Source organism: Gorilla gorilla, chromosome 7 (genome assembly GCF_029281585.2).
Source record: "Gorilla gorilla gorilla isolate KB3781 chromosome 7, NHGRI_mGorGor1-v2.1_pri, whole genome shotgun sequence".
NCBI lineage: Eukaryota > Metazoa > Chordata > Mammalia > Primates > Hominidae > Gorilla > Gorilla gorilla.
In genome coordinates, this window is record NC_073231.2 from 136,630,027 (window position 1) to 136,640,844 (window position 10,818).

At 41.3% G+C, this 10,818-nt stretch overlaps 1 protein-coding gene across 3 annotated transcripts in view; it reads right to left on the reverse strand.

Annotated features, from left to right (window-relative positions):
- ADCY8 (adenylate cyclase 8) overlaps window positions 1-10,818 on the reverse strand; it is a 260,945-nt gene that overhangs the window by 59,207 nt on the left and 190,920 nt on the right. For 2 of the 3 annotated variants that reach the window (XM_004047533.5, XM_019031861.4), the window contains 2 exons: window positions 10,357-10,558; window positions 8,184-8,273 (listed from right to left, as the gene is read on the reverse strand). In XM_004047533.5, the coding sequence (XP_004047581.1) occupies window positions 8,184-8,273; window positions 10,357-10,558 (292 nt within the window). The remainder of the gene's footprint in view (window positions 1-8,183; window positions 8,274-10,356; window positions 10,559-10,818) is intronic. The other variant, XM_019031860.4, reaches the window with a different exon arrangement.

Here is a 10,818-nt window from a genome sequence, read left to right on the forward strand (position 1 = left end):
GCACAATGTGTTGATGGGTCTTTCTTGTTTTGTTGCCTCAATCAATTGTGGCAGCATGCTCTCGCCTTCTTTACCCCCATCCCCCATTCCATCGAAAGGAATCACCCACTGCCTTGCATGGTTTAGGTAACTTTTTACTTTAAAGCAGAAAGGTGAACCTTTTGGAGGTGATATAAACCGTGGGACATCAAACAGAATGAGGCCCCTGGACAACATCAGAGGAATCTCCTCTGTGCTTTTTATACCTTGAGTGAGTAGTGGGGGGTGGGACCAGGAAATGGGAGAACAACAGGAAGCTACAGAAGTATTATGGCTTTGTGAAAGCTTTGTGAAAACATTTCTCTTTTGCTGGGTCTGGACCCATAAATTGCATGTGTCCTGTAACTTGGGAAGAAACTGGGCTCAATGCAATTACTTAGTTTCTGTCAAAAAACAAGTAATTTTTGTGTTATATTACTCCAGGAACTTAAAAGGCCCACAGCTCCTAAAGTGTCCCCTAAATGGATCCTGGGTATAAGGGGCTCATAGGTATAGTAGGACAGAGTTAAGGGGCAAAACCACGCTGTAAAAAATCCTCTAGTATGGAAATCTGTACTTTATTCTGCAGTCCATAAGGAACCACGGATGAGTTTCTTGCTTGTAATGGATTCATTAGGTCAGTGCCTAAGAAATAAATTGCGGTAGGGCAGAATATATGATGTATCAGGATTAATGGAGAAAAGCTGAGGACTTAAAGACAAGATCTTGGCAGATATACCTAATAAACTTAGCAAGATACAAAAGTTGGACAACATTGGCTAGTTTTATGGGGAGGTAAGAAAGAGAGAGGAGTCAGAGGTAGCACTAAGATTTCCACTTTGTATTAATCTATTAAGTAAGAAAAAACTTAAAGTATGAGGAAAAGGCAGTGAGTTCTTTTTTTAGGTCTATCAAGCTTTAGGTATAGAAGGGGTGATTCAGGAAGGGTGTTTAGTGAGCAATGACATAAATGAGGCTGGGGTTCAGAAGGCAGATGGGGTCTGGAGACACACATTTAGCATCATTCAGCTGAACTTACAGGTGTGGAAGAAACCACTCAAGCAGAATACAAGTAAAGACAGAAGATACAGAGACTAACATTGAGAGCCTACCATGTTTGAAGGACTGTGGAAGAAGAGAAATAAGAATATTGATTAGGCATTGTTGGGGATGTGAGGAGGAGAACTAGAAGACAGTAGTGAAGAAACATGTGCCCGAAGAATAAAGAGCTCTATATACAAGAGTTTTCAGAGGAGCATTTTAAATGACAACAAAGAGTTTTCAAAATAATTTTAAACTGGAAAGCAGGGTGTAAAATTATATATGTACTATGATTACAAGAATGCAAAATATGTTTACACAGACATGACATGGCTTTTGAGTGGATTATTTCCTTTTGTAATGTCCTTTAGTTTTATTTTAATGTGCAATATCAAATGAAACAGTAGGTTGAATACAGTGTTTTGGGGTAAATCCCTGTACTCCAGAGAACTCTGCCTCCCATATAGTAATGGGGTTCTCTGTTTTTTCCCAGACCTTTTAATAATAAAAAATAATAATGCCAAGATTTGTATGAGAAATGTTAGGTAGTGAGCAAAGTTCCCAGCAATCTCTGATACAGGAAGCAGACAAGCTATGCATTGTAAGTGCATCACCTTTGCCTTGGGAAAGGATATAATGACACCTCAGTTTTTACCATTAAAAAAATTGGTTAGGAAAAAGAAGTCAAAGGCATTTCAATAGGTAAAATAAAATGTAGACAGGAGAAGACAAAAAACCCCTACAGACGTGGAGGTGTGAAAGAGACCAGATTCATCTTACATTAGATGAACTCCAGGTAAGATTGGTGGAGGGACCAGCTGGGTTGGGGATGTCTGTAAGTCAGCGATTAAGTTGGTGGAAAGTAGATGTAACAATTAAACCTAAATATTTATTGGGCATGTATTCTGTGAATGACTTTGAATGACTTTATGTGTTTCATCTCATTTAATTCCTTAAATGACCCAAGGACAGGTATTATTCTTGGGTCCACTTTAAAGAAGAGAGGAAGTATATGTAACACTTTTCTTCTTCTGAATATACAAGGTTTTCTTCTCTCAGATAGATATTCTGGCTTGGGAGATCAATTTCTTCAATGTCTGTACTGAAAAAATTGGAATCTCATGATATGACAAGGTGTTAAGGGCAGCAACAACTGAACCTGTTTCCGTGAAACAAACAGTTTACAAACTAAATCATGCATTTTCCCACAATTGTTGACTGAGAACCCACTACACACCAAAAACTGTGCCAGGCTGGAAGGACATTGTCAATACACCATGAATTGCCTTGGCAATATATGCACAATTTACTCTTAGAAGAGGAGGAAGAAGAATTATTTTAGACAATGATAACTGACGAGGGAATTGAGCATCTACCCACATAAGTCAGACAAACTGGACTCCCTGGAGCTATCTGGTTGCTGCCAAAATCCCATAACATCATGAACTCATGGGACAAGAAGAAAAGAAATCAAGCAGACAATTTTCAAAAGTCACTATAGTTTAAAGAAATCATCTGGACTTATTGCTTTACACAAAATCTGATTCTTAGCAACTGTAGCTCTTGGCATAAGCAACACAGTGAAGTGTGTCCAGGCAAATGACAGAAGCTGCTCTGCTTCTTCTGAGACCAGCCTAGACTCTGCAGAAAGTCAAACAAGGAGGGTAACATAAACCTGGGGACCACCACAGGGTGCTGGGAAGATGGCTGGTCTGACTCTCCAGGGTGTTCACTGGGTTGTGTTAATTAGGGGAAAAGAAAATTTTGTATGTGGTTGGTGCTCTAGTACACTCCTACTGGTCCTTTGATTCATTCAAGATGCTGGTTTTCCATGGTTGTATTTTTGAAAAATCTGCTGTTATTCATATCATTGTATTTTACTATGCAATATGTTCCCCCCACCCATTTTATGATTTTATCTTTATTATGGCTTGAGTAATTTGATTATGATGTGCCTTTGTGTGCCTGTGTGTGTGTTTATATTGAGGTTTTGAACGTGTGGATGTATGGTTTTCAACAAATGTGGAAAAACTCATGCCACCATTTCTTTAAATAGCTTTTCAATCTCCTCATCTTTCTCTTAGTCTTTCTTTTAGGTTAGGAGCTAGGACTCCAATTATACATATAGTATGCTGCTTGAAGTTGTCCCCAGTACTGCTTTTATTTTATTATTTTTTAATTTTTGTGTTTTATTTTGGATATTTTATATTGCTATGTTATCAGTTTCACTTTTTTTCTTCTGCACTATCTAATATTTGTCTATCATGAATACAGTTATAACAATTATTTGCCTGGCTGGGTGCAGTGGCTCATGCCTATAATCCCAACACTTTGGGAGGCCCAGGCAGGTGGGCCACTTGTGGCCAGGAGTTTGAGACCAGACTGGCCAACATGGCAAAACCCCATCTCTACTGAAAATAATAATAATAAAAAACTTAGCTCGGTGTGTTGGTGCATGCCTGTAGTCCCAGCTACTTGGGAGGCGGAGGCACAGGAATTGCTTGAACCTGGGAAGTGGAGGTTGTAGTGAGCCAAGATTGCACCACTGCATTTCAGCCTGAGCAACAGAGTGACACTCTGTCTCAAAAAAAAAAAAAGTTAATTCAAATATACTCAGTCAAATCTGAGTTGGTCTTCTTCGGTTGATTTTTTTCCCTCATTATCAGTCATATTTTCCTCCTCCTTTTGATGCCAGTAATCTTTGATTGGGTGCCAGACATTGTGTATTTACCTTGTTAAATCCTAGATATTTTTGTATTCCTATACATATTCTTGAAATTTATTCTAGGACACATATTAAATTACTTTAAAAGGTTTGATCTCTTTGGATCTAACTTTTAAGATTTTAAAGGAAGGATCAGAGCAGCATATGATGTAGAAACAGTTATTTTACTCTACTGAAGCAAGACTTTTCTGAATACTCTAACCTACTACCCCATGAATCTTTCTCAGTCTGACTGGTGGGAACAAAAATTATTCTCAGCTCTGTGTGAGTTCCAGGTACTGATCCTTCCAGATGGTTCTTTTCCCATGTCAGTTTCCTCACATGCATGCACTGATTGAACCCTTTTCAGATCTCTAGGTTTTTCTCTCTATGCAACTCTCTAGAGTAGTGTGTTCTGCAGACTCTAGCCACCTTGGTCTCCCAGGACTCTCAGCTTAGTATTCTCAAATCAGGGAGTCCACCTTGGTTTCCTCTTCCTGAGCCATAGTCTAAAAATTCTCTTAAAGCAATAATAAAGCTCAGGCAATCACTTGCTTCCTGTCTTTCAGGATTATTGTCCTTTACTGACTGATGCCTAGTGCCTTGAAAACTATTGCTTCATATATTTTGTTTGTTTTTAGTTATGTCAGATGGAAAGGTAAATCTTGTTCCTGTTAGTCTATTGGAAGAATGCTTCCTTTCTCTTTAAATATTTTAAAACATAGATTGTGGGCCCTGTCCTGTGCTGGGCCGTTTAGTCAATTTTTAATAGCTATACAATATTATCTTCACTCCTTATGTCAATAAATTTGACAGGATGGAAAGGATGTCCTAGATAAATAAATCAACTGTAGGAAGGATGGAGTGTGAATGCTAAGATGACACCATAAGGGTATGTGAGATGGCAGGAAGGAGAGTGACCTGAAGGAGTTGGGCCTGCCAAACCACATTATGGAAAAAGGGAGGCTTGAAGGCTGGGTAGGACCTGAATAAATGGAGAAGAAAGGGAAGGAAATGCCAGCATGCCAAGACACAGATGATCACATCTCTATGGAAAAATGGGCTCTTCAGGACCCTTTAAAACCATAGCAAGCTCTGACTGCTCTTGCAGATACAGTGAACTGTTTATTCAGATGTGCCAGAGCATATAATAAAGGGGCGTAATTCTAAAGTGAGGGTCTTCCCACCGAATCTCCTGAGAACTACATCCAGATGTTTGAGATAATGACACTCTGGGTTTGTGCAAGTGATTTGCATTCATTTCACAAACCTGTGCCTTTCTTTCTCCTCGACTACTCTCCAACCATGACTGGAATATAGCTTTCTTCACTTTCATTCCCGGCATCTTCACTCTTTTTTAGCATCTGACAAGCTTCGAATTTAGAACTAAGTTATACTTTATATCATACATTGTAAAAGCCTCATTTTTTGTATTACATCATCCAGTTTGATAACATGTTTTTGGACTGGATATTATTTCTCATAGGGTGAGGCAGAAATGTCAGGTATACATTTGAAGAAACTGAGGCTCACAAAGATGAAGCGATTTGCTTGGGGACACATACTTGTGAGTATGTGAGTGCTGGGGAGTTGGATTAAGTCTTTCAGAAGGTCTGAATATCTAATCCATTTTAGTTTGGCAATGCCTAGTCAGTGAAGCATGTGTGCACACATACACAAGCACACGTATATTCACACACACATACATACATGTATCAGAATGGCAAATGGCGGGTCAGATCAGGTGGTTGTTGCAGCTGGTGAATTTGGCCTGTGGCTGTAGTTTGCTGACCTCCTGAACAAGATGACTGTTTCATTGTGGAGAAAATGGTAACATCAATCCATATTCATTTTATCTCACTTTGAAACATTTCTGTTGTTGAGTTGTTTCATAACATACACGGGTATATTACGCACAGTGGTTCGGGTATGTACAGGTGTTTGTTTGATGATAACATACATTGGCATTACATGCTCAAAGCCCTTTTGTTGAAAATAATACATAAATCATAGCAGACATTTAATGAGCAGATACGTTGTGCCAGGCGTGGCTTCTAAACACTTCATATGGATTAATTCACTTAATTCTTGTAATTAACCAATAAGGAAGGCCCTACTTTTATCCCCATTTTACAGATAAGGAAACTGAGGCACTGAAACAAAGCTGTGTGATCAAAGATCTTACCCGCCACTTTCTTAGGATTTGGCTAATCTCTGAGTGCTGTGGTCTTGTGTTTGGGGGTTCAGGTGTTGGGTCAAGGGTATACAATATTAATTCAAAGTGATGTGTGGGCACAGATAAATAGCTGCTTCATGTCAGATGCCATGTGAAGAGCTAAATATTTGCTAACCCATCTAGGCAGGCACCATGAGAACATATTGTTTAACTCCACAGTAGCCATGTAAAGAAGGTATTAATTTTCTCATTTTACAGATGAGGAAACTGAGGTCCAGAGAGGGTAAGAACTGATTCAAGGTTCCACTTCTAGCAAGTGAGGGGGCTTGATTGGAAATGAAAACCAGCTTTCGCCTAGCTCTGACCATCCAATTCTGGGCCACTTACTCTCTCCAAAAGTTGAGACATTCCCTAAGCCCCTCAAACCAAGAATTTCTCAGGGAGCCATTGTCCCACAGAGTACACTAAGCTGGGGCCACTCATTCCTAGGTAGAAGGGAGTCCCAGGGCACATGGTCTGGCCCATGCAGCCCCTAAATGGGACCTAGTGCCATCATGTCCTGCACATCCATTAGTAGAGTCTACTTTCTCCTCTAGGGACCAGGGAAGATAAAGAATAAGGTAGATATGGTTCAAATTATAGTATCAAACCTTGATAATTGAATTAAAAAGAGAAGGAAGGAAGGATAGAAAGAAGAAGGGAGGGAAAGAAGTGAGGAAGAAATAAGATCAGGCAGGTGTGGCCCTAACCAGCACTGAGCAAGCTGCTTTCTGAGCTCTAGTTTTATTATCTATAACACGGAGACAGTAATAGCCTCTACCCCAGACATCTGAAGGATTTGATGATGTTATGCATATCAAGCAGGTGCTCTATGCAAATGGATGGAGGGAGAGGAGGCTTGGTCTCCTTGTTGGAATGTTTCTGGGACCAATTCTTAGGCCTAGAAGAGACTACAGGGAGCCTTTTCTCTATTCATATGTTGGAGGGCCTTCTGAGTGTGGCAGCCTCTTAGAGAACAAGAATCTACCCAGAGTCCTAGGTATGGGGTTGGCTGGGGTCTGCTGGGACATCTCAGCTGTTCTACTTTATGACCCAGAATGTCTACCCTAATATGTAAAGTTCTGGGTTGTGAATAACAGACCCCATAGGCTGACCCCAAGGCCCAGAAACAGACCACTGGCTCTGTGGTAAACATAGAGTAAGACACACATATTATGATCATAGGTGGCCTGTTGGGATGCCTACAGAACACATGGTGCTTCTGGCACTCTTTGTATCAGTTAAGTTTAGTTCTAATTTTCTGCCTTTGTAATTACCTTCCTCCCTCTCTTCCTTCTTCCCTCCCTCCCTCCCTTCCTTCCTTCGTTCCTTCCTTCCTTCCTTCATTCCTTCCTTCCTCTTCTTCCCCTCCCTCCCTTCCTTCCTCCCTCCCTTCCTGCCTTTTCCTTCCTTCCTTCTCCTTCCTTCCCTCCCCTTCCTTCCTTCTTTCTTTCCTTCCCCTTCCTTCCTTCCCCTTCCTACCTTCCATCCTTCCTTCCCCTTCCTTCCTTCCCCTTCCTTCCTTCCCCTTCCTACCTTCCATCCTTCCTTCCCCTTCCTTCCTTCTCCTTCCTTCCTTCCCCTTCCTTCCTTCTCCTTCCTTCCTTCCTTCTCCTTCCTTCCTTCCCTCCCCTCCCCTTCCTTCCTTCCCTCCCCTCCCCTTCCTTCCTTCCTTCCTTCCCTCCCCTCCCCTCCCTTCCCTTCCTTCCTTCCTTCCTTCTCCTTCCTTCCTTCCTTTGTTCCTTAATTCCCTCCCTCCCTCCCTCTTTCCTTACTGCAGCAAATACTGTTTGAGAAAGAACTCTGCCTGCTAATGGAGATAATAGTGCATTCTGCTACAGGATTTTACAAATAAGCTAGGAGAAATGCATAGAGAAGGAAGAGATAAGGGCAAATGGAAAATGGATAGAAGGAAAGGTGAAAAGGAAGAAAAGGAGGAGAAAGAGGGAGAAAGAAATGAGGAAGGGGTAAAGATGAAAAAGAGGCAGAGGAGGGGACAGGAAAGAGGACTGGGAAACAGAAAATATAAGGGGAGAAGGAAAGGCAGAAAAGGGTAAGAAGAAGAAAGGAAAGAAGAAGAGGCAGAAGAAGGAAAACAGGCCTCTTGAGTACTTTCTATGGCCCTTCAGCCAGTCTTGTTTATTCGGAGCTGGTAGAGATATATCTATGTCCAACTCTCACCAAGGGGAGCTCATAAATAAATACCTCTGGGTAGGAGCAGATATCTGTAAACACAGCTGAGGAATTGAAAGTCAGGTTCTTCAAGGGTATCGACTTGTCAAAATCACACCACAGCTGCGGATTAAAAAAAAAAAAGAACAACAAAAACAAAAACAGGAACAACAAAGTCAGTGTGAGTGCTGGAAATGGAGCAGTGTGCTATCAGTGGCTGGGCTTCAGCACGAGCCTGGGTAGACTGAACCCTAGAGGGGACTTGAAGTCAGAATGGAAGTGCCAAAGTGCCAGCTTTGATTTCTTTTATTTAAAAAACAAGTGCTTGCTCAGAAAGAGCTTTTGTAAGCCAGTCATGAAACTAAATTTAGACTGCTCTGTTGGCCCCATCATTTAAGGTCACTGGAGTGTGCTTGTGGAGCTCAGAAGAGAAAGCCAGGTGGCAGGAGAAGAAGTCTTGGGTAAACTCATAGCCTGTCTCCAGATCAACAGCTGGGAGGACTTGAAGAATCTGAAGGGGTACATTTTCCAGAAAGACTCTTAGCATTGGGGTGATGGGCATTTCCTAGGACAGAAGTTGCTGCAGGAGATTTTGTGGTACTAGGAAAAGAATAACTACCATTGGCCAAATGCCTCCTCTGTGCCAGACACTTTGTACAAAAAAGCCTCACAACCACCTTGTGATGTAGCTGCTATTTTTAATCCCCATTTTACAATTGAAAAATATGAAACTCTGAGAAGTAAAGTAACTTGTCCAGTGTCACTGAGCTGGTGACTGGTGGATCTGAGATTTGAACACAGGTCTATCTGACTCCGAAGCCTCTGATCTTCCTACCACACTACTCACTGAGGCACGGTTGGCCTCAGAGGTAACTCTGACCTACAGTCATTGGGCTTACTTACAAATTTTGCACCCCAGAAATATCTAATTTGTTATCAAGACTTAATTTAAGGTCCTGGCTGCTTCTCTGCAGGCTGTGATCAATTGATCCCATGTACTTCCATTTCAGTTATCATAATCTATAAAATATTCATTAGATGATGAACTAAATTAGATGATAATTTTCCTTTTCCTCTTTTCCTTTATCCACAGAGCCTTCACTAGAAGGACAACCACAGAACTTAAGTAAGGTAATTACTGGGCCAAATTGGACAGTGATTTCAGGCAGTCTAGGGCTCCAAGTCACAGGCCAACAATTGTGGGAGTCTATAGCTTGGGTCCCTGCACACTTGGGGACCCTCCCTCAGGCCCAAAGGGCACAGTGATGGATTCAACCACATGACAATGTCTCAACTAGCCTCTCTCAACAAGCCAAGTTTAAGACCTGGAACCAAACAAATCACCTCAAAAATCTAGCTGCGTGAGTCATGGACAACACAGACTACTTGTAAAAGCACAGAAAATACCTATAGCTACCATGGTACAATTCTTGAGAAAAAATGAACCATGACAATGTGGGTCAGCAAATTAAACAGTGATAAATATCATGGCAGTTGGAAATTCATCTGAGTTCTATGTGTCACGTGAAATACAAACTTTTAGAAAGTATAGGTGAGATACTCAGCTTTCCTGAAATGCAGTTTCCTCATCCATTAAATGGGGACAATAATACCTACCTGTAGCACATAGTAGGTGCTCAATAAATGGCAGCTATTTCATTTCCATTTCCCCCACCCCACTCCCACTCCCAGAGATACAATTTAGCATATTAGAGGGGCGTGGGTCATGGAGTCAGACAGACCTTATTAGCAAGTTATTTCATGTCTCTGAGCCTCAGTTTCCTCAGCCATAAAGTGGGGATAATTAAACTTACCTCACGGGGTTTATGTGAGGATTAAATATGAAAAATATATAAAGGTCCTCCTTCAGTGCATGGCACATAGCAGGTAGGTACTGGTACTTGATACATGGTAACTCTTATTTATGATGTAATTGGCTACTGACAATATGGAAATTGAAGGGCTTTTGGAACTCCTTTGGAGAAAATAACCTATCCCACTGGGAAATAGACAATTTTCCAACAGTAAAATGCACAGTTTTGGCAGTAGCCACATCTTTGTTATCTGTCCCTAAGCTTGGGGCTGGACCAGGCACATAAAGGTAACTGGTACCAAGGAAGGGTAATGCAGGAAGCTGCAGGCTCCATAAACTTCATGCTCAACTGCATACTAGACACCAGAGGGTTGGTGGATGTAGGATGCTTACGATATTTAAGATGGCACCCAGGAAATTGATCAAAATGGATGCAAAGATGATGACGTTCCGGGCCAAATAGGTCTCATTAATCCAACAGCAAGTTTTCCGGAGGATGAGGGGCAAACATTTATAATCCTCTGCTGTGGTGATGAGGACCAGAGCCGAGTGCAGCATAATCAGAATGGAGAACTGGATGGTCATTGGCATCACTCTGCAGGGAAACACAGAATGCTGGGTCATTGGCATCAATTGTCTGAGCAACACTGAAATTCTATTCCTGGTCTTCCTTTCCCATCCCTTGCATCGGATACTTCTTTGAAAGTTCTGTTTGTCCAAGAAAAAGGTTATTAGCAGGAGAGATTTTTAAAAATTACATGCATCCCTAGAGCAATCTCTCTATTGAGAAACTTTGCAAAAAACAGAATATTTGGCTTGATTTATTGCTCCTGCCCATTTTTTCCCTCTTATTAT